This window comes from Centroberyx affinis, unplaced genomic scaffold (genome assembly GCF_046629955.1).
Source record: "Centroberyx affinis isolate AG114_WGS23_722 - 3 ecotype Tasmania unplaced genomic scaffold, CSIRO-AGI_Caff_v1 ptg000519l_1, whole genome shotgun sequence".
Lineage (NCBI taxonomy): Eukaryota > Metazoa > Chordata > Actinopteri > Beryciformes > Berycidae > Centroberyx > Centroberyx affinis.
In genome coordinates, this window is record NW_027279168.1 from 168,382 (window position 1) to 192,785 (window position 24,404).

At 43.4% G+C, this 24,404-nt stretch overlaps 1 protein-coding gene across 1 annotated transcript; it reads right to left on the reverse strand.

The window, feature by feature from the left end:
- Window positions 1–16,982: 16,982 nt before the first annotated feature.
- Window positions 16,983–22,288, reverse strand: prdm14 (PR domain containing 14). The gene is made up of 8 exons (XM_071517769.1): window positions 21,652–22,288; window positions 21,075–21,128; window positions 20,816–20,976; window positions 20,156–20,426; window positions 19,857–20,059; window positions 19,164–19,265; window positions 17,877–18,096; window positions 16,983–17,152 (listed from the first exon to the last, which is right to left on the reverse strand). The coding sequence occupies exons 1-8, from the start codon at window positions 22,286–22,288 to the stop codon at window positions 16,983–16,985; spliced, it is 1,818 nt and encodes a 605-aa protein (XP_071373870.1).
- Between the last annotated feature and the right edge of the window lie 2,116 nt (window positions 22,289–24,404).

A 24,404-nucleotide genomic window follows, 5' to 3' on the forward strand; every position in this document is an offset into this window, starting at 1 on the left:
GAGAAATCTTTATTCTATCTGATAATAGCTTACTGTAATCTTGCTAATTTCCATATGAGGAAAACCTTAAAAGTTAATTAGAAAATCATCTTAAATGTCAAAAGGATTTATGCTGGAAGTTACAGTACAGCACTCTGTGAAAATGTTGTTTTAACTTAAAATCACAAATAATACAGCTGGGTATTTTTTGTTAAATCGGTAGGCAAGATGCAGCAAAATTAACATTCCACCAGTTTACTGTGGAAAATTTACTAGAAATATCTTATGTTATCATCAGTCAATTACACACAGTCTCAGTTAAACTCAATAGGCATAATTAAATGAAGTGTAAATTAATGACTAAGGCATAAATGAGTTGAGATGATACATTATTACTGTTACAGTAATATTTTTCATTACTTATTGTGAATACTCCATTAAAAAAAAAAACCTATAATATTCAATAGTTGAGCTGAGAATCAGCTACAACTATTTCCACAGCAATTACACATCTTCCCTTTGGACCAAAACACATAATTGTATTACTTAATACACCAAAAACACATATGGAAAGTGTCAGTCTTTTGGATCAATTAAAAAGGAGCTAAATAAAAGTATAATACATGCAAGGAAATACATTTGAATGTATATTGTTTAATAGGCAGTGATAAGGTGATTAGGTGGGTGAAGGTGGGGGACTGGGATGATGGTATGAGTTGGAAAAAGCAGTTTAGCTGCTCAGCATTTCTGTGTTTCCAGAGGCTCAGAAGAAACCCTAAGTTTACTGTAAACAGCGGGCTGTTTCAAGCCATCCTCAATTCCTCTAAAACATTATGGAAATGGCAAATACCTTGAGGGCTTTGTCCTTGTCCTAGAGCGTCCACACGGCCCTCACACTGTTAAAGGGGGGACTGCCAAACATTTCATATTCATGGGACACAATTACCTCCATATGAATGGCATAATTGCTCTTGAGAGGCTTAAGCTACTAACTGAAGTATGCCTTGGTTTTTCAGGCCCTTGGGCTAAGGTGATCACCAGTGGATCTGCTCTAACATCTCTCTTAGAGGGAAGGAACCATTGCCTACTACCTTTTTGTTTTGAAAAGGAAGCAGCATTACTAGAGATAGGAGTGAGTTTGTTTAATTCCCCCTCACTGACTCTTCATTAACAAACCATAAATAAAAGAATCTCTCCATAAATATAGGGTGCAGAACTTTGAAATAAAAAAGGCTGTCATTGGTTTCCTGCTTAAACTAATGCAGCTGTGTCTGTCTTTTTGAGAAGGAGAATCTTTGTCAAAGTACATTGCTTTATGAAATGTAATATTTTAAATATAATGTCATACCCCATCTAGAAATGTGTATCTGCCGAAACAAATTATTTTTCACTGTACTGTACTGAAACATACCTGCTTTGGCGGATGCAAAACACTTACATTGTTTAATGGAACAGTAATAGTAGCAGTGACAGACAGGAATCAGCTGCTGATCATGAAATATGAAAACATGCATGGTTATCCAATGAAAAGCATTAACCATTAATCATTGCTTTTCCTCTGAATAGAGCGGGCCCTTTTTCATGAATCTAAAGGGAAATCCCTCTCCCATTCTTGTCATACAGCCTGACACACAACTGCCCTGATTTTTAGAAGCCAGAGGTACTTGAGTGTGTGCTTTCTTAACCCCTGAAGAGGATCCTTCTGCCCAGCTCATCCCACTAATTACCTTCTAGCCATACTGTAAATGGGCCACTCCTGGTAATCAGCCTAAGCTGGGAGGATGGCTGGATAGAAGGATGGATGGAGGGAGGAATGGATAGGCATGAAGGGGATGGGTGCATTTCAATAGGCAGCACCTATTGAGCCTGGTGCACTGGGCCTAAGCCCTAGTTTAACACCCTGTCTAATTTCTAGTCTTTAACTCCTGATGACTTTATCCCTAACACATGCTGTGGCTCAAGATTATTCCCCGACCGAATGGCTGATGGATTCCTCCTTCTTCAGTGTATTTCAAGTCAATGTACAGAGTTGGGAAGCTCAGCATGACTTGGTACTGCCAATTTGTACAGATGTAGCAGAACAACACTCACTTTTTCATCCATTCCAAAGACACATTGTTTAAACTTTAGAAAATGCTGCAGTAGTGATGGAAGATAGATGGAGGTTAGGGAACGTCTGCAGTAGTTGAGTGCTTCTCTTATCTTTTTTGCAGTTGTGGTGCTACAGGGCAATTTTGGTTTTGATTCCCTGTTTTGGTTCTGTTGTCTGAACATTTTAATAAGATAAAATCACACATTCTAAATAATATGACTATAAGTGTGCTTTTGGGTAAATTGAATTTGATTGAATTTTTTTATTTTCCATTTTCTCTGGTCAGTTTCTCTGTGTTGGTAGTTTTCTGGATATAGTGGCCCACCACTGCTGAATGAATATAGAGGAAACACAAACACAGAAACACATGCTGCAGGTCTCTCCTTCCTTGTTCTTCATCCCTCTTCTGTATCACCCTAACAGCCCACACACACCCTCTTCTTACAGTAATAAGGTGCTTGAGACACAGCTGCTAATAGAGCAATGCCTGCTGCCCCCGATCCACACTTCTGCACACATGACACACACACACACACACACACACGCGCAAAGACACACACATGCACACAATGCAGAGGTGTTTGCACTGTAATTACTGCTACACTGTCTTTGTCTGGACCATAATCCGGGGTATCCATTGTTGGTCACACGTGCCTGGTCCTTCATTAGTACCACTACTCACCCTCCTCCTTGTCCCAAAACCACCCCCAAAACCCCTCCAAAAGGCTGTCTCTCTTTCACCCCCCTCTGCCCCTTACACAAGAGAAGTGTGCTGCGCCACAAAGGGACAAAAAAGAGGCACAATTAGCCCCGTGACAGTAAGCCTCGGCACGGGCCAGGAAGCATGCCGCACAATGGGACAAACTTTTATACGACACTTTAATGCAAACAGCGGAGTCTGCTGCCTCGTGCCTCAGTGTTTACGGCCCGGCCACACTCATCACAGGCCTTTGTGACCGGGAAACAATCGGTCATTCATTTCATTTATTAGTTACTCATTAATTGGGGAGGCACAGTATTGCCGGTGAGGTAACAAGGGAGACGGTGTTACGCGGGCTTGGGTGAAAAAAAGAAATCATCAGTAGGCTGGGCCTTTAATTGAATCCCGTGCCAGTCATTCAGAGACGTCTCTGTCAATGATTATATGGGAATCAATGCAGTGAGGGCAATTGCTATCTGAGAGGGGATGAGCACACTGGTGAGCCACCAATTTATTTTACTATACTGTAAATTGCCGACAATTGCTGTGTATTTCCTGATTTCGAGGGCACACACAGCTCTGCCAGTGCATCCAGTAGAATCACAAATTTAGTTCATAACCCCCCATCCCACTTACACAAACACACATACAATCTCACATGTATAATCTGACAAACACGCACATAATCACACACACAGTCTTTCCCTCATCTGTTGTTCTGCCCTCATATGTGCTACTGAGCTGCAGTGACGCACATCAACAGGTTTCCACTGAGCTGCTGCGTTTCTGCACTCCAGGACCCACATTAATGATCGGCGGGTTTAAATAAACCCTCTGTGGTTGTTCTCTATCGATCAGGTGATCTGGCTATCAGATAAGCTAACAGATCTATGAAGGACTCGTGCTGTAATTGAGTTGCTCTGTGTGTGTGTGTTTGTGTGTGCGGCCGTGTGTGCGTATGTGTTTACAGGCACATCGTGTACGCCTGGGGTATGCTCTTGAAGGATTATCAGCACCCTTTGGGCACATAGTGTCTTTTTTGTGTGTTTCACACAGGCAACCCAAATGGGAGGTGTGCTCCCTGTGCTAATTATGAGTTGTATAGCAGGTTGGGATTGTGGTTGTTGGTTTGAGTCCCAGAGGGGGGTCAGTATTCAGTCTGTCCACTGCACTGTGTGATTAGAAGGGGGGTAAAGTTTAGATTGAGATGCTGAACCAATCAATAGGAAGACCCGGACACCAGCAGGAGACTCCCTTCACATCTCTTTGATACGCTCATTTAGTTCAATGTATTTGAAAATTATTAAAACACATGGAGGACATGCATTTCCATTATGGTGCTATGACAGCTGTGCCGGCTGAAAAAGTTGTATATGCAGCTCAGATGTTAAATTGTAAGTATAAAGTGTGAAGACTCTACTTTTCTCCTTTTCATCTTGTTTCCTTTTACACCTTCATTCATTATGTATACTAATCTTTAGAGGACAAAGAATAAAGAATACACACAATGATAAAAAATGACACAGGTGCAGAAGATTATAGATGCTTTATCACTAATCAATCACAAGCCAAATTCTGATAGCAGCACCACAGTAGATATTCACATCAGTCTGTATAAAATAGAGAGAGGAGACTCACTGAGTAGAAGAGGAGGCCAGGAATGATGGGACACGGAAAAATCAGTCAGTAAAAACAAGAGTGCCGCGTATGTGTGTGTGTGTGTGTGTGTGTGTGTGTGTGTGTGTGTGTGTGTGTGTGTACATGCGTGGGATGTTTGTTCTTGGGCACTTCCATGCCTCCATGGACACCTGTGATGATAATGCCACTTGTCAGCTCTCACCACAGCAGCCAGCCCAGTGAGATACACTGATTAACACACACACACACACACACCGCCTTCACCCCTCATCTCAGAGCTTTGCTTCCAGCAGAAGACAGGTTTTAGGACAACAGTCACAATTAACGGCGGTGCTGGTCACTCAGTCTGGGCGCTGCCTTCATTAGGTTTGTGTTTTTTTGTTGAATGGACGGTCTAATGGCCAGGTTTAAGGCTAATAGGCCACAGGGGGATAGAAGCACCTGAGTGAAGGCGCTGCTTGCATCACTGTCTAGTACACACAGACACACACTAACATACACACACACGGACCGCAGCAGAGGCCACATACAAGACTGGCAATGTGATAAAGAGGCATTTTAATAGCTGTTATAAAGGCTGTAGTTCAACTTCATTAATACTGTTACTGTCCAGAAAGTGGAGAAGCAGCAGGACCAGAGATGGAGTGAAAGAAAAATACAGCAATTAGGTAGGTCATCAAAACTTTGATATGGAGAACAGGGACGACATGGAGAAAATTAAAAACATTCACCAGATATGTTCCTCAGAATACGAACCAATGACAACCAACATGTGCAGTTTTTTCCTAGTTTCTTTGCATAAGAAATGAGAATTTTGTCCCATCAATCACGTTAGTGTTACAACATCACACTATGTATGTCGCAAGTGTCCTTGAGCTTACAGTGGCTGACCAGAACAGTTCCAATTTGCATAACTCACACATAGTTACCTCTGTGAATACAGCGAGGATCATATCTCAGCCTCTAAATCAGGGCCTGTAGCCCATTAGAGTTTCCCTGCCTTTCTCCTCCTCTATTCCAGACAGGAGTGATGGGTTTGTGCACGGAGCAGCATCATCACTCACAGCTGCTACCGTAAATCCTGGCCGGCCTCAGCTACCCGCCAAGCGAACCAAATGAGCTCATCTTTTTGCCCCACGTGGAGCTTCTGTTGCAGTGGTGAAATATTGAGGATGATGATGCGGGTGATTATTGGTGATTTCCTTGGCTGTGTGTGTCATTAGGGGAAGGAGGGGTTGCTGTTCTTCTTCTTGTTTATGTGTGTGTGTGTGTGTGTGTGTGTGTGTGTGTGTGTGTGTGTGTGTGTGTGTGTGTGTGTGTGTAGGGAGAGTGTTATGGCCTCCTCAAGCCGGGATGAATCGGCTGTCCTCAGTGCACTGTTTGGATCACCTGGCTGATTGTATTTTAGCTGTTGATTAACTGAGGCCAGATTGAGCTATATATGGCAAACAGAAAGAGCAATGACTCCAACTGTGTCATTCCTCAGCCACCACACTGTCTTAATAAATCCCATTGGAGAAAACAAAAGCAGAAAGAAGTTTCTTTAAGGCTACAATGTAGGAGTATGGCCCAAATGAGATATATTCATATTCATCATATCAGGTTTGAATGAATGCAGATCAATTACCATCAGCGAAGAATGGATAGAGAAGTTGGGCCATAACAATGATGTGCTGAAAGAAAGAGACAATAAAAGTACAGGGGAGAGAGAGAGAGAGAGAGAGAGAGAGAGAGAGAGAGAGAGAGAGAGAGAGAGAGAGAGAAGCACTGAAGTTCTCTATCTCTTTCCTAGTCCAGCCCTATAGACCCCTGCTCTCCTCCTCTCTCCTCTCCTCCACGTTCCCTCTTCCTTTAATTACTGTGTTCATGCTTGGCGGGCGCTGATGACTTGATTAAGCCTGCCGTGTGCAGTTCCAGTCTCTACCCTGCTGATGAATGAGTCTAAAGCTTATTAACTTACTCGTTCTGATCAATAAGGCGCCGGGCCTGAACATTGCAAGGACAGAGGGGGAAAACTGCTGTGCTGCCCTCTGCACTGGCAGCAGGGATGAAAGCAACACGCGTGATTAGCGCGTGTAGCCAATCCCCTCGCTTCGTGGAGGGAAGAGTACAGTGGATTAAGAGTACAAAGATTACTTTTAATTGCAGAGGCTTTACGACTTTCTTCTACCACCTTTCATGCTGCAGATCAGCGCTTTTAAAAACTTATTCGGCTGAAAATGTTTTGATCTTGTTGCCGTTTTTGGTCTAGATTGATCATAACTACGATTTATATTGGCCAAGTGGCTTCACACGACCAAACCGCCAATTGGAAAATCAAAATGTTTTACAGGTCAGATAGAGATATCATCAAACCAACCATTCAGTTATTGCCTGCATCACCCACAGAGCGTACCCTTCCAGCATTAGCCAATCCTCCAGTGCTCATTAATACCCAGGAGGCCTTCTCACAGCATCCAGTCTGGCTGTGTGATTCTGGAGAAGGGTCACATCTAAACCCTATTCCCCCGAGGAGGCCTTTCATCTCCAGTGGGGCCCTCAGAAATGAGAGGCTCATCATTGAAGCTAATTTGACCTCCAATGGAAGCAGTCAGCATGCAGGAGCCTATACAGCGGTGAATAGATATTGTTTGAAGGTGACATTCCCGCCTAAACCGGTAAACCTCAGAATAGCAGATTATGACTGAGAAAGGTGCCAGATTGTATGTCTGTCTCCACCTTGCAGCCACAGAAGTCTACAAAACAAGAAAAAAACAACATGCTGTCTTCTCATCAGATTCCAATATTGATCATTTTTTTGTGCTGAAGATTCAATCTTTTGTGGTGAGAGGTGCCAGTATTGATGTATTGTGGTCAGTGATACAGACAGCGAGCCCACACACACAAGCGCTAAAAGGTGTTTGATTCATTTTTCATGTCAAAGAAAACAGATGCTTCCTGGGTCGGAGAAGACACATCATACGATATCCCTCCATACTCCAGCCTCCATACCCCAGTCCACCAACGCCCACATGTCTGGAACTATCTCTGGTTTTGTCAGGGTCCTTAATGAGCAGCACTTTGTAATGGAAGCCTCTAGCTGTTAGCAGACTAGACTAGGCTTGGCTAAACTAGGCTACAGTGTGTATTGACCTCTGTTTCCCCTTTGCTAGCTGGTGTGTTTGGACCGTGTGTGAGAGTGTGAGCAGGACGGTCTTCTGGGAAGAGCCCTTTAAGATGATGTGCACCATTAACGTGACTGCAGCCCAGCTCCATTTCAGAGACATTGATCTGCTGCTGGAGCTTACAGAGTCATGTGGCAGCAGGAGTGTGTTGGAGCCTGAGATGACGGACACGGGACCAGAGGAGGTTCTTAAAAATGATGTAATGAGGGGGACTAATGCAGGATCTACTGTGGTATCCAAAGGCCAAACTTTTGACACTAGAAGACTCTCCATTTTTCATGATTCTTATGTGGTCTCATCTCCATGCTCTATTCCTATTCCTGGACCAATGACCTCAACCCCACACTGCAAAAAATAAAAGGTCTTAGTTGGGTGGAATTGCTCTCTTTGGACTAGAGAGCCTTCTTGAGATAATAAATGGGAGTTTTTCCCATTCTATGGATCTATCACAAAAATATCTCTTAAAAAGGAGGCATTACAAGCATCTAAGGACAAGCAGGGACAAGAATACATTAAACATTAAAACACATTAAAATCCATCAAGAAACAAGGTTCTAGATACTCAACAGACATACCTCCTCCCCACTATTGCCACAAGACAGAAAATAAATTTGGACGTGATGGAAATTCATGCCCATCTCTGCAGTTTTCCTCTGATAAATGTCCATTATCAGAGATATAGACTGACTCTTACCGGTATCCTGACTCTGAGCCATCTTCTGTGACTTCTATTACCTCAGTCAATAAGTGCAATACCAATAATGTAGTCTGGAATGTATAGTTTGTATTAAGTCAGGATTTGTGTCTTTTTCTAGTATTGAATATTTAATGGGGTTCTTTTAAAAAAAAAGATTTTACCATTTTACCAAATGCCAAATATTTATCTTACACAGCAGTATTGCACTGGCAAAAGGCACACGGTAATTGATAACGCTTTGATAACGATTGACTACAGAAAAGCAATAATGATTGTTGCCATCGCTAATTAATTGGTCTGGTGTTACCAGATGAATCAATGGCCATCAGAAGATTGTCTATGGCCAAGATGAATCTCATGTGTTGGAGATTGTTAAAAAAGCATAAACAGATCAATGGAGCTCCACTTTATAGGCTTGGATATGTCTTGGATATCCTTTCTGGCCGGTGTTTGAGTGTGTGGGGCCGACGGTCCGGCCGGTAACTAGAGCTGTAACACAAACCCATTTAGCATATGGCATTTTTACCACGGAGGGGTAAACACAGTGGGGAGGCCAGGAGAATAGTAAAACACACTGCTCAGGCCGGATCTCCCTGTGGACCCACACACGGGAGACACACACACACACACACACACACACACACACAGAGGACGCAGTGTCCAGTCCCAATGACAAGCTGAGGTCATTCTGCTCAATACAGGAAGCTAGAGATGTTTTCCTCCATTTCTCTTTGAGTCTTTCCTTTTCTCTCTGTCTTTTTTCCAGCTTTTTCTGACTTCTGTGATGTCTCAGCCTAGACCAACAAATGTGTTACAATGAGCTGACCCTTTACCAGTCTGCACCCCGTCTCTCCTTCTCCATCTTACTCGAGGTCCCTCTTCCGTAGTCCCTTCCTCCCTCGCTCCCTCCCGCCCCTACAGTCCTCCTTCCCTCACTCTGTGGGTCACAGTGCATTTAAACCTGTCACGACACTAAAGGATGTTGATATCAACTGTCAAACCTTAAACCCTAATGGGGCTTTTTTAAGTGACAACCTTAACAGATCAATGCGCCCCTAGGAGTCCGGTTACAGAGGCCGTCAATGACCACACGTGAAGGAGAGAAGAACGGAGGAAACCGGGAGGGGAAACAACAGGAGATCCAACCTGGAAGAACACAGCAGCCCAAGCTGCCACAGCAGTTGAAATCAACATGTCCAGAGTACATAACTTACATTTCTGCATATTAGAACAACTGCATACGCCCTGAGTACCCACCTGCCACTTGATTTAGTGGCTGTCTTGGTGCTAATCACTCTGAGTGCTGCAAGCCAATGCTTTGTCCAGTCGGGAAACTTACCAGGCTTTTCCAACAAACTGCTGAAAGGGCGTAAAGGAGTAGTGGTGGCGGGGTGTTAAGAAGTTAGATGCCGGGAAGCAGCACTAAGGTGGCGCTAGGCTAGAGAGAGGCCATAAAGCCCTGTTAGGGTACATTAGGTGGAGGAGAGGGTCATAAGGCTTCATGAATGTTTCAGTAGGATGGGTGGGCATTTGTCTTCCAGCTCCTTCGTAAAAAACCCATCATGACTCAGTGGGGGGGGGGGGAGGTGGAGGGGTAGGGGGGTGGCTGGCTGTGGCTCCAGGGCCGGGACACTCTACTTTCTTGTGGTAGAGCACTCAAGAGCTCGCCTCTTCCTCCACAGGTTTCACCTCCATCACTGTCAACTCACTCGTCGGCCTCCGGTTGAATCATCGCCTCTCCCGCTTGCAGGAACAGGTTTAGGGCTTTCAGTCTCACATCCGCTGATGCTTGGCACCGTCGCTGTAAGCATCAGGTGCTTAAACAGTCATTCCAGCCCCAGGGTGGCTGCTACACACATCGACACATCAGGGCCTTTGAGAAGCTCTTCTCCCCTTTGACCTCTCAGGCCTTTGGGAGCTGCCTGGGGTCACGAACAATTGTCCTGTGAACAATACAGGGTTTGATTTGATACCAGCACCGACCATACAGCCTGGTCGTTAAACAGTGTTTTTTAAAGGTAGTGAGGAAGACAGAGACCCTGACATTGGCTTGATGACAGATATCATTAATAGGCGCCCATGTCAGTTCCTATGAGTTTTTCTGGTGGTGGAAAAGTTCAAGAGCCCATGATTCAGACTCACAAGCACACACTGAGCTTCATTCACATTCTTTGGTGACCCATAGTAGACTACAAGTTGATGAAGAGGCAGCATTGAGGTGATTAGAGAAGGTGAGGTGGGGGTGATGAGAGGAGGAGGGAACTAACTAGCTGATAAAGCGGTTGTCCTCCCTTGTCTCTGTGCTGTAAGCTTTGTTAATGTGAGTGACAGCTATTGATGGGTATGTAGCTGACCAGCCCACCTCTGTGTGTGTGTGTGTGTGTGTGTGTGTGTGTGTGTGCATATACATGGCTGTATGTATACATGTTTGTGTGGATGTATGTACATGTGATTGTGCAAACACATCTATGGGCATGTGTGTGTTTTTCTGGACTTATGAGTGTTAAGCTGCGTGTGTGTGTGTGTGTATGTGTGTATGTGTGTGAGGGGTTGGTTTGCAGGATAATACTGTACTGTGCGTTTCACTCATGTAGCCTACACTCATTCCCAGGACGGTCCATGGGGGAATAGATCATTAGCCGTCCTGTGTGGCTGGTGACTGTTCGTCCTCAGGGAAGAAGAGATGGAAGGAACAAGGGAGGTGGGGAGGGAGAGAAGAGTGCTTATTAGCTAATCCAGTACCGGTGGGATGAAATCTCCGACTTCTCTCTCTTTCTGTCCATCACACAATCACACACACAAACACACTCCCTACCCCCCCTTCTTTCCTCCCCCTCTCCAACAGTAACAGAGAGAAAGCAAACAGATTCTTCTGTTTGACAGGATGGTGTGGAGTCGATGTCCGCCATACGTGTGTGTGTGTTGCCGGGGACCTCTAAGTGTCCGTCTAAATGGACAGCTTAGTCAGGATTAGTTGGGCTAACAGCAAACGTCTTAGAGGCAGAGATGTCGCCACGCTGGTGCATGGATGCGCATGTGGCAGGAGTACAGTGTCCATATGTTGTAAATCCTTCCCTTGGGGACAACACATGCAGTCCTCCTTTTACCAGGACAGATTGGTAGTAAAATACACATTCTTACTCATCTACTGTACACACTGCAAATCTATTAGGCGAGGAAGGCTGGTTGTTTATTTCAAATTTAACAAGGAAGATAGCAACATTTTCCATCAATTTCCTCCCTAAAATGCATAATTAAGAAGGTGGAAGGAATTTTTGTTAACAATGAAATCAGTGAAATCACCCATTCCATATAATGAAATATCAATGGCATCTTGTTGCCCGTAGAATATACTATGTGACAAATAGATTTGGGATGTCTAAATTGAAAGATTCCTTGGTGATGTTAGCTGAAATTGGTTTCTCATCAATGGCCAACGTGTGCCTTTCCTTTGGCCTATAGTGTCGTAGCAGCATGAGGTCCCACTGTCCTAAAGTATCAGTTTGAATCATCCCAGGAATATTCAGCAGCACGACCCCACCGAGAGGCACATTCGCCTGAGAATAGGCCCCGGCACAGCAGGGGCAGCAGCACCATACGGCAACCATCGCCTGGGATTTACATGGCCATGGTCTATCAGAGCACAAGTGTGTGTGTGTGTGTGTGTGTGTGTGTGTGTGTGTGTGTGTGTGTGCGTGTGTGTGTGGTGGAAAGAGAGTACAGTAGTTATTGTGTCTGAACCAAGCCACAACATTTGATACTTCATTCTTCTATTCGCACAGATACAAGGACACATACACACAAGGAGAGAGACAAAGAGATGGCGGGTGAGAGACAGAGAAAGAAGAGAGAGAGATAGAGAGAGAGAAAGAGAGAGAGAGAGAGGGAGGTAGGGAGTACTGTAACAGTAGCTTCTCTTTTAGCTACCCTACTGCCGGCTTCATCACCCACAGGAATAACAGTTGGGTACATACAATGGCTTTGCGCATAAAGACACACAAATAGCACACCAGGAACTTTTGTATAGCATGACGCATGGGGAGAGGAACCCTATAACACTTTCTAACATCCCGAATGACAATGCCAGATGTCAACCTACAAGCAGATTTACTCCTCTCAGCACAGTTGCATTTGAATCAAAGAGCACCCCAGCGGATGATCGGAGTTTAAATGGTTCAAACAGGAGTGAGAAAATAATGCTTTTATTTTAATTTCCATGAGCACTCTCATAAAACCAAATGCTTTCAAATTCTAAAATCCCCTCTTAAACCAATAAAACATAATTAACTATCTGACAGTGATTAATTAAGATAGATAGATAGATAGATAGATAGATAGATAGATATTAATATTGATAGTACAATCTCTCCTTCTGAGACTTGAAGCCCAGGTATACAGGAGAAGTTGTGATGGGTGGGTTCGGGGGTTTGGGGTGGGGAGGTGGGCCAAAATGTGTTGCCCCACGGGACCACAGTGGAACCCCACACCGGCCCCCACAGAGTGGGATAAGACCATCTGCCCTCCTCATGCATGAATCCCCCCCTAGAAGACACACACACACACACACACACACTGCTCAGTAGCAATATGGAGAGGCTTTGCAGACAGTGTTTGATCTGCCTTTCATGCAGCCAGCAGCATGCAGGCCACTGAGCCTCTCTCTGTATCTCCTGCTGTACTGTCCGCTGTCCCGGTGGAAATCACCAGCAGATAACAACAGCACCAAGCTGAGGCATGAATGGCTGGACAGATCAGCCTCATCCCTTCACTAAGCATGGGGGGATTGGTGAGAGGTTGATGGGGGGTATTGGATGCCGCTGGAGAGACGGTCCAATAGAGCTATTCAAACTTATGTGACACTTTCTGTGAAGGCAGAAGTCACACGGAAAATAGTGGCGACCATCATGGGAAAACCTTGCAGCTGCAACAAGGTTACTATTGTTAACTGAAACTAAAAATAAGACTAAAAGTAGGCATGGAAATACATTTTAGCAAACTGAAATAAATATAAAAAATAAACCTAATGATTAAAACAGAAACCAAAACTAACTGAAATAAAATATAAATGAACCTGATTTATTTTCAGTATGAGTCTTTTGCCCGTTTCGTTAAGTGAGATGGAGAAATCATCCTGTGGTCATGAATTGGCCCCAATCAACTATCAATACATTATCAATACACTGATTCCCACTGTGCACATCCAAAGACAGTTTTTTGTTGGTATGTATGTACACAAAACAGCTACTACTAACACACTCCATACAGACATGAGCATTGAAAAACTAAAACTTTACCAAAAAATAAATAAAAAATAAACCAAAACTGAACATTTATGAAAATAAAAACTTAACTAAAACTAGAAAATGCCATTTGAAAACTGATGGGAATTGTAAAACTAGCACAAAAGTGGCAAGTTTCAGAAGTATACCTCATCTTTGCTCAGTTTTCTTGTGGTCTGGGTGGTTGCATGGAGGGAAGGAGGGAGACTGAGGGACAGATGGACAAAGATGACCGGTGTGGTTTTAGCAAAGTTTATGAGTCCACTCAGCTGAGAGTCTGAGGCCTGTCTGGAACAGAGGCTAGCCTCAACATAACACTGTCTGCAGCACACACACACACACACCCATACACACACACACACACACACACACACCCATACACACACACACACACACACACACATACACACACACTACACTGACAGCTATTAGGCAATCAATAGAAACTAATAGATCAGAGCATTCGACCACTCAGCTCCACTGGCTTACTAGACAGACAGAGAGGAGAGGAGAAGAGAGGAAGAAGAGAAGAGAAGACGAGAGAAGAGAAGAGAAGAGAAGATGAGAGAAGAGAAGAGAAGACGAGAGGAGAGAAGAGAAGAGAAGATGAGAGGAGAAGAGAAGAGAAGAGAAGAGAATGGAAGAAAAGAGACATCCTCTGTTTATCCTGCCATATGAACACAAGCAATTGCCTGTGTGTGTGTGTGTGTGTGTGTGTGTGTGTGTGTGTGTGCATTGTGAGCATGAAGCATACAGGTGGCCCCCAAATGTAAACATAACCCAACAATGGCAAACTCCTCTTTATATCAATACACATTACTAATTAATCACAACGCTGAATTCATCTGCAGCCACATTTACAGGATGGACGTTATAAATCACTGCAGCCTGCTATCATACATTGTTTTGAAAAGAGTTATGGCCCTTTGCTTCCACCTCAGAGGGAATTAACCTCAGCGAACCTAAGCAATAAAACGCCACTGCTCCTTGGATGGGAGGCTATCATTAATATCACATTAATACAGAGATTAATCTGATGGATGGCTCTCCAGAGGCCGCTGGGGAGGTTAAGTGTGAAATCAATCGGTATAAACGACCGAGATAAAAATTCTGCCATGCTGGAGCGTCCGGCCTTTAAATCAGCCAATCAGAAAGGCGCCTGTAAAGCCAGCCTTTTAGCACCGCTCGCTAACAGCCTCAGAGAGCGTATTTCAGCTCTGGCAGCTCATTCTCCTCTATCTCCTTCTGTCTTTCTTTCTTTCTTTGTTTTCTCCTTCCACCCCTCCGCTCCGGGACGACCACAAAGGGGAGTTTCCTCTCTTTTCACAGCAGTCCCTTCATGGAGGCTCGGGGGTTGTATACGTGGGAGGGGCCGGCCCACTGGAGGTTGATCTACACTTGTTCAAGCATCCATATTTCTGCTATTTGAAGGGAGAAGGAGGCTGTTAAACATTCGGTGAGAGGGTTGACCTCTGACCCCGGAGGCTGCTGTTAAATCTGTTATGGAGAGAAACCAGAGTGACTCCACTCCTCTCCTCCCTGCAGCCATCCCAGCAACATGTACAGAAAATGAATCTGATCTTTGGCCCCATGTATGTGACTCAGATCTGATGTTAAACTAGAAATAACAAAAATCACATCTACATCACATAGGCACAAATCTTTGTCCCATGTGGAGAGGCAGCCTGTGACTGTCTCCAATCTCTTTCTTTCTTTCTTTCTTTCTTTCTTTCCTCCCGACTAGTTAACCACTGTCAGCCCCTGGTTGAGCCCGTCTACATGCCCTCGGTGTGAGGAAACGCCACAGAGGTTAAAGGTGACATAACAGAGCACAGAGACAAAGACTGGACACTGTGTCATCTGTCAGACCCCACGCTGCTGCCACCACCACTATACCAATTGGGGCTTTCCTCAAATTAACACACACACACACACATACACCCCCACACACACACAGTTGTATCTCTTAATGGGCACTCCGTCTATGTTCTCCACTGTTCATTCATTATTCGTTTTCTTACTTGTCACCGACCTTTGTCACTTTTGTTTTTGTTTTAATGGCTAGTTTCTCATTCTCCCTCTCTCTCTCTCTCTCTCTCTCTCTCTCTCTCTCTCGCTCTCTCTCACTCTCTCTCTCTCTCTATCTATCTATCTATCTCAGGAGAACACATGTGGGCCAGTTGGTGACAGTGTGGGACAATGTGAGGGCAGCAGATGTCAGTCATGGCACGCTCCTTTGTGTCTGGAGCAGAGCGGTCCATTCTCTGCACTGTATTGTCATTCATTTGGTCCAGCGGGGCTTGTTCATTTCAGCTGCCAGCACTGAGCATGCAGGCTCCAATCCATCACATGGTACACAAACACACATATACAGCACATGCATAGACACACAGATGAAAACAGGCATGCACACAAATGCACACACCTCATGCTGTTTGCACGAGCTCAACCACACACACACACACACACACACACACACACACACCATAGACATATGCAAAAAACATGTGCACACACACTATGCACAAATGCACACACATGCACACCCAGTTACAGTCCATGATGCATATTTTGATTGACTTAACTTCTTACTTTTTGACTAGATTACTGGGCTGGTGTACAGTATGTCTCATTTTTGGAGAAGACCATGTAAAAGTGTAAAATTATAGTAAGTGATGAAATAAGTTTTAATTAATTTATTCATTAATTACCCTTCTTATTCCTTCTCATAGGAATGAAATGGTAGATAATTCGTACACAGATCAAAATAACGAACCAATAAACGTGTGTCCATGCTCTGGGTTTTTTTATTTGTTGATCATGAAAAAGCTGATGCTCATGGCGAACAAATGCGGACACCTTCGATTGCTTTTGCAGCCTTACATTACAGTAAAAAGCATTATCATACATTATAAATTAAGAGGTAGTATAACATATTTATTTTATATACAAATAGGCTAAGCAAGTCTACAATGATAAAAACCGCTTCGCTTTGCTTTTCAAGCATTTATAAATGATGCATAATAACCAATAATAGCCAAATGTTAACACTTAAATAATAATAATAATAGCCTAATAATAATAATAATGATAATATTAACGGAATCGTGTAATTACATTCAGGTTTACAAAACCACTGCAGATCGAATGCTTTTAGCCACAAAACACCATAACACAACAGATTGAAATAAATAGATATGCCTACATTATGGCATAATAACAATTTAAATTATGAGCCTATTTAAATACAGTTTACAGAACAAAATCCTCTTCATGTTTTCCCATAAGCAGCAATTATACCTAACGAAATGTCACCATAATATTCCTATAGGGACTTATAGTGTCTGTGAAATTTCTATTGTATCCTTCTGAAATTTATTATAGGATTATATGGTTGTTTTTCGTTAGGATTTACTGAACGGAATTTACAGGCCTAATTCCAGGGTCGATATTCGGGATTTAAAACTGTTAAACCGGTGTAAGGAAAGTTTTGGCCGGCGTGTTTCTGTATTTTGGGATTGTCTTTCGCTGGAAACACGGACTCCTCCACTGATCCGCTGCCTGGAGGGGTTGGAAGCACCGTGCCTTCCAAATGTGGTCGTTCTGTAAGAAAACAAACAAACAAACAAACAAACATAAGTTTTCATGGTGGACGCAATGTAAAACAGACATCCCTTTTTCAGCATACAATATTTTTTATAGGCGACAAACAATAGTGATTATTGGTAGCCTAAAAAAAAGGTGGGCAAAACCGTGATCACCATAAGGAATCACAAGCACCAATATAAACAAATCAATTAAGCTAGGCTATATTTAAAAAACAAAAATAGGCTAAAATAAAAAGAAAGCATTAGTTTATCTTTTTTCTTTAAAAAAAAAAAAATACTATTCCCACATAATTTATTCTACATTATTTTGATGCTGATACCGTTGCATTATAAAGAGTCATATCAGCCAATCAGCAACCTCTATTCCTCAAATAATTATGCCTACCTGTAAATCTGTCAACGAAATACTGCACCTTTTGTTGTGTTATTCTCAATATGTTTGATCGTTATAATTATTTGTATTATCTTCAGTACTCTGTTCGTTCAATTATTATCTATATCCTTATATCTGCTGCTGCGATTACCCAATTTCCCCCCGGGTATTAGGCTATTAAAATTGAACTAAGCTATATAACAAATAGCTTATGTATACACTCTATTCCACAAATAAAATGTATAGGTTAAAATAGACTTTAGGTGGGTTTGCCGTCCACTAGCCTAAATTCTATTTGCAATTAGGAAGACTATAGCCTATAATTATCTTAAATATGATTTCTTACGTTTATGACTTTTCATGTGGTATGCGAGTTCCTGATCGTCTTGAAAAGAGACTCCACACAGGTTGCAGGGAAGGGGCTTGTCCTTGGCGTGGGACCTCCGGACGTGGCTGTCGTGCGCGGCGTGGGAGGCGAAGGCCTTCCCGCAGTGCTTACACTTGAAGGGCCGCTCTCCGGAGTGCTGGCGGATGTGTGTGCGCAGGATACTGGAAGCCGTGAAGGCCTGGCAGGGGAGGAGGCAAGAAAAAATGTCAGTTTTCGGCTGGTTAATTAAATTCACAATTTAGTTAACGGGTAGTTATCCTGATGGCAGGATAGGCATATAGAGGCTATTCCTCTCGGATAGGTGGCATGATTTTGACTGCAATTTATAAAACAAGTTCCGGTCGTTAGTTCGGATAGGCTGAGTCACTTTGGAAGCGCCTATATTTCTGTATTAATTCGCCACCCTAGAATCACATCTCATAGGCTACCGATACTTATGGACCAGGTCGTTTAGAAACAATTGCTTTTTAACTATATTAAACTAGCCTATTATTGATGGAAAATAGCCTTACATTCTCTTGAACATTTTATAATATTGTGTTTCTGCATTTTTACTAAAGCAATCGCGCCGCGCCTAACAACGCCTCCTAGCTGTTCTAAACTCACTGTGAACCGCTGGTCTCGTAGCTTATTGCTTAAATTGTCTTGATAAGAAGAAAGAGGATTAGGTTAAACAAAACCTTCCTCGGGTACATAAAAACAGGGGAGGATATCGAGAACAAAGAGCGAAAAAACTTCTGCTCCTTTGAGAGCCGTAAATTAAAAGTAGAATCTCCCCGCAGACAAAAGGGTGGGTGTACATCTGGCGATAATTAGCATGTAAGTGTCTCCGCGGAGCGTGCCCGTCGAGAGAAACAATAATGAGGGGCTCGCGCCAAATGCACCATGAAATGAGGAAGCCCTAAATGGTGGAAGCCGAGCTCCTGCGGGCTGAAACCAGGCAGGTTTTAAACGATGTGCGCACACTTCAGAGTGATGAGGAGAAGCACAGGTAGCCTACAGGTCCTGTACAGACCCGCGGCCAGAGGGAGAAGAGGGGAGGACTCGACCCGAAACAAGGGGAAGGTAGACACCATGAGGAGACTCCTCATTAATTCCAATGCTGAAAAATCCCCTTTTCTCTCTCTTGATATTAAATTGTTATAACTTTTCTTGTAGGCTATTCCGACTTTCTACAGTCTACAATAAACTTTCTATACTGTACAATACGACATGTTTATCACGTCTGTCATCTGAGCCTCCTACCTTGTTGCAGTAGACACACTTGTAGGGCCGCTCTCCAGAGTGCACGCGCATGTGTTTGTTGAGGCTGGACGACTGGGAGAAACTCTTTCCACACACCGAGCACTGCAGACCAGACGATATGATACATTAGTATGAGTAAAAATTAATTCAATTATTTTTCATTTTTCATCATTTGCATGTCAGAATACAGGGATGTGGTGGAGGGTAAAGCCACCTCAACTCTGTTTACCAACATTTGTATTTTGGGAATAGAGTTTATCTAGAGAATCAAACTGAGTTATATGATGATTTGGGATTTTTAAGGAAAAACACAAGAATTAAAGATTTTCTGAAAAATACAATTGATTTGGTTTATATTGATGGCTGTGATGCCTTATGATCAGAACCACCGTTTTATATCACTGTCGAGGCCTGATGAAACTGAGAGGCATCCGATCCTAATTTGACGGTGGAGGGAGCTGTTCTTTCAGCACCGTGGCGGGCGACACTCAAACTTCTGCAAGCAGCATCGACCCTGTACTGTATCAGTGACCATCATAAGGCATCTCAACCACCAAAACAAAACAAAAATATTGTATATGTTTAGATCTTGCTATGATGTAGGCCTAGGATATATACTGAATTTCACATTATAAAAGATGTTGGTAAACTGACTCAAAGCAAATGGGACAAGCATTGTTTTAATTTCAGTACCTTGTGAGGCCTGTGCTTCTCGTGAACGTGTAAGATGTGGATGCGCAATCTGTCTCTCTTCTCGAAAGACCTGTTGCAGAGGTGACAAGGGAACTTTCGGTCGCCCTGGTCCACGCAGCGAGTGTATTTCAGATGTTTGTCTCTGTAGTACTTGTATGCAAACACCTTCCCGCATCGGTCACACTTGAATCCCTCCCCAGAATCTGGAGAAAATACAGGAAAAATAAGTTTTTAAGTAAAACAGACTAAGCAGGAGTTATTAAAGTCAGGACCTGAGTGGCAGAAGGTTAAATTCTGACCTTCAGTGTGACCTGCCGCGTTGTTGTCCTCCGTGGAGTCTTTGAGGGTGAGAGGGATGCCGAGGAACTGCATGTAACAGTCCCCATACCACACCAGCAGCTCTTGGCCCGGCCTGATCTCCTTGCACACCTCGTAGAAGATCTGCCCCTGCACCTGCACAGCAATTAGGTTCTGCTCCTCTGGGAAGCGGGCACACTTCACCAAGGACATCCAGTTCCCTGAGCCGCCCCTGCCGTCCACAAAATGACTCAGCCGGCCGTTTTCAAACACCTGAGGGAGGGAGGAAAAGAGAGCGTTTAATTTTACGCAAATCTCGCACTTATTACGCACACATTACGCACAAGGATACAGTTTGCAACAGAAAAAAACAGAAATAGAATGCAATTGAACATAAACTGTCATTTGGGAAGATTTTTGTTGATGTTGACTCAGTATTGAATTGTATGACTGTGCGTGGGAAGATAGTAGTGGTGAGAGTGGAACCAATATTCAGCTCATTCAATAGTCATTCTTATACATTGTTTTTCGGGGTAATTTAGTGAATTAAATTACAGTGAAATTGAATTATTCGTCATTTTGCTGGCGGACCCCCTGGAGCCCCCTCAATGACCCCTGGGGGTCCCCGGACCATGACTTTGGGAACCAGTGCAGTACTTTACCTCCCACATCAGAGTGTTGTCGTCGTATGTTTTGATCTCGCTGGTATTGACCAGCTTTCCCTGGAAGGGTCCGAACCGCGTCGCTTTCTGGATGCTGTTTTTGTCTGCGAAAACTCCGCAGTGGGAGACTTTTCCCCAGGCGGTCTGGAGGACGGTTAACCCTGCAACACAGTCAGCAGAGGAACGCATAGGTATCAATAACTGCCCCGTCATGAAATCAGATAGCTAAAGATGCCCTAGAAAGTTATACGGGCTTTACCTTCTGGAAGTTCAAGTGTTTCATTGTCCAAGGGGAGCATCTGACTCTCAGAAACTGGAAAAAAAACACATAAAAACAAATGTGAGAAATTAGCAGAGAATATAAAACTCTTAACTTCCCTAAGGTATCTACACCCAAACCTCCAAAACCCGAATAGCCTACATTTCTGGGTGGAAATGGACCAGTGATTGATGGCTGACAAAATATTATTTGATGAATGTGATGAATTATTAGACGTAGGCCACCAGATCTTACACAGACATACACAGTTTATAGGTAACACTGGTCCTGCGCCTATGGTGTGTGTGTGTGTGTGTGTGTGTGTGTGTGTGTGTGTGTGTGTGTGTGTGTATTTATTTATTTGTTTATTATTTTTTTTTAGATATGGCTTTGGAATAGCCTAGAGTTCTGGAGATCTTTGATATTTTTGCTTGATCTTTGCTCTCCATTACATGATAAAAATACAAGATCAAATTTGGGCTAAAGTATGGCGAGTGCATGTCTTGCCATACCCAATTGACGCTCATGTAAAAGAATGAACTCATCATTGAATCTCCATGGAAACGTGTAGTCTCACCTGTGTTTCCGGGCAGGGCCACCCCTGATATGGCGTGACCCGCGCTGCGCTCCTGGCTGCGGGAATAACCGTAGAGCACCGTGAACAAGTCGTCCTCGCTAAAATTATACGATGTGCGCGTTTTTCCCGGTGTCAACTCTGCGCCCCGGAGGTGAAACAGACTCTCTTTGGGCGGTGAGATGGTGGAGGAAGAAGCGGAGGAGGACCTTTCACTGGACGGGCTGCTGAAGTCCGAAGACAGGGGTCCGGCGGCGTGCTCGGTCACCACGGCGGCCAGCTCCTCCGGTTTGGCGTAAAGAGGGTGTCCCGGCAGCATCTGGCTCAGGTACGGGATGCCGGAGGCGCTCAACATGTGTTCGTGGAGGACCGAGGCGTGGTGGCCGCCCTGGCCGCGGAAGGGAGGGGCTCCGCCGGGGAAGCTGAGCGGGAGGGACGTCTGGGTGTCCGAGACCAGACGGCCGAGGGACTTGAGCGGGTGGAGGAGGCTGTGCGTCCCGGGGAATAAGTCCATGAAGTGGTGACCGGGCAGAGGGGCGGGGTAGAAACCCGAGCCCCGGGCTGGGCTGCCCTTCAGCATGCCGGCCTGGTAGCTCTTGTCCTTCAGTACGACGGGGATGCTGGACAGGGACACCGACATCACAGCGGGGAGGAGAAGCAGTGGTTCAAGGAGAGATGCTGTTCTTTAGTGGATATGGGAGAGAGGGAGAAAGAGAGAGAGAGAGGGAGGAGGAGGAGGGGAGGGGAGGGGGGTTATAAAAGTTTAATGCAGGGAAAATAAACAAAAGGAAAACATTAGGCCACATTCAAAGAATTTCAGAATCTATTAAATTCATTTGATTACTTTCAGTAGAACAGTAGTGGTGCTTCAGTTGAGGTGGTTTTGAACGAAATTTGATTGAAATTGAAAACTGACTTTTGAAATTTCCTAACAAAACGGAACTAGGCTAGCCAGCTACAGTTGATTTTAGAAAAATAACCTGCAATTCAAATGTCACACCCTATAGAAATATTATTTCAATTTTATAATGATGCCATAGGAGATAAAAAAAATACCATAAAGCATAAGAAGGTCACTGTAAACTCACTATTGAGTAGACATAGACACACTATTAGTTGCTATAGGAATAGGCCTATTATAGAAATGATATCGGGATTTTTCGTTGAGGTTACTACAACTTGTCCCGTGTATCATAGCTTCTGTTTTAAAATTAGCCCACAAAAGCAGTATAATTAATAGACTACTACTGATAAAAAAAAAAAAGAACAAATCGCTATTGAATAATGCAGTCCGCGGTCAAATCGGATAGCCGATTTTGCAATATTTCCAGCTGAGGGGAAACCCATCAAATGTTCATCAATGGCTTTAAATGAGTAGTTGGTACATCGTGTGTTTTTAGGAACCGTTTCCCAATCAGCCAGTAAATAGAGAGACAAATAAGGGTCATGACACTAATTAAAGAACAGTGGGTCAGCAGCAAAGGTCAGCATTAATGAAGCTTAGCGTTTTATAGACTAAACAATTACAATGATTCAAACGAGACATCAGCAGGGCATTCTCTGAATAATAGGGAAACTGATAGGCCTAATAACAACAAAAATAAAACAAGGATTTAACCTGTATAATTTCAAAACGTTTTCAAAAAGTTTTCTGCTCCAGGAGGAATTTCTTATTAAAAAAAAACACGACGAAAAGACGTGAATGAGAACTAGTTATCCTATAATAAACTATAGAAGGATACTATACAAATATTAAAAAAAAAAAAAGTTAAATATCTTTAAGCCTCTATAGGAATAGTGCAGTGATAGCCTAAGAGATGAAAATACTATAAGATATGATAAACTCTGTATTGAACACCATAGACGCACTGTAAATTCATGTAGAAATATTGCCGCAATATTATAGTGATTTTTGTTAGTTGGAAAAACAACTTACCTTGTATATTTTCATAAAGGAGAGATTCTTCACAGTGAAGTTGGCTCTGTCATGTCCACAGGCTGCAATCTGAACAACCTCCCGTGTGTAAAATGAAACACAGCAGATAAATCTCCAGATTCTTCAGGCAGATGAAGCCAGCAGGTCTGAAGTTGAGAGGGTCTTGTCAGTGTGTTGTCTGTGTCATCTGAGGGCGCACAGCCCGTCCTGCTGTATACAGTCAGGCCAGCGCCTTCTTCCTATTGGTCAGCCAGCAGCTCAACCCCATGCATCTCAAAGCCCATAGGAATACCTTTTCTCAGGAACAACCCCCGCCCCCCCACACACACACCGTTACATATCCTTCTCGCACTCACGCAAATATGCTGGTACAATGAGGATAATTGATAGAGGTTCCCAAGCATGTCCATGTCAAGCAACCCCCCCTCGCTCCCCCATCTGATAAGATTTTATCAGAGGGACCCTGAGAGGAGTTTTGTTGGTAGATATGACGGCAAGTGCAACTACTGCATATCAAAAGTCGAACATAACACAGATTTATTTTTCCATTTCTATCGTTGCAATAATTCTAATGGTAAATAATAGGATGCCTACTGCAAAATCGATGGTTAACTATGGTTCAGCTAAGCCTATCTACATGCTGAATTAAAACATTTATTCAAAACAGCCTTTTTTTAAAAGAATATCCTCAATAAATTACACTGATAAGAGAGTGCAACCTTAACGAAAAATCACCACAATATTCCTATAGGTATTTATATTTGTGTCTGGGTTACTCAAAAGTGATTGTAACGTGACCTTATCAAACTTTATTGTATTT

What these genes read in the sequence shown, in the direction of transcription:
- prdm14 (XM_071517769.1), bottom strand. Translation starts at nt 22,288, where the DNA reads ATGTCGGTGTCCCTGTCCAGCATCCCCGTCGTACTGAAGGACAAGAGC. An exon ending in CGCGGCAGGTCACACTGAAG is followed by an intron (nt 20,060 to 20,155) that starts GTCAGAATTTAA and finishes TATTTTCTCCAG; the next exon opens with ATTCTGGGGAGGGATTCAAG. An exon ending in CCACATGAAAAGTCATAAAC is followed by an intron (nt 17,153 to 17,876) that starts GTAAGAAATCAT and finishes GTTTTCTTACAG; the next exon opens with AACGACCACATTTGGAAGGC.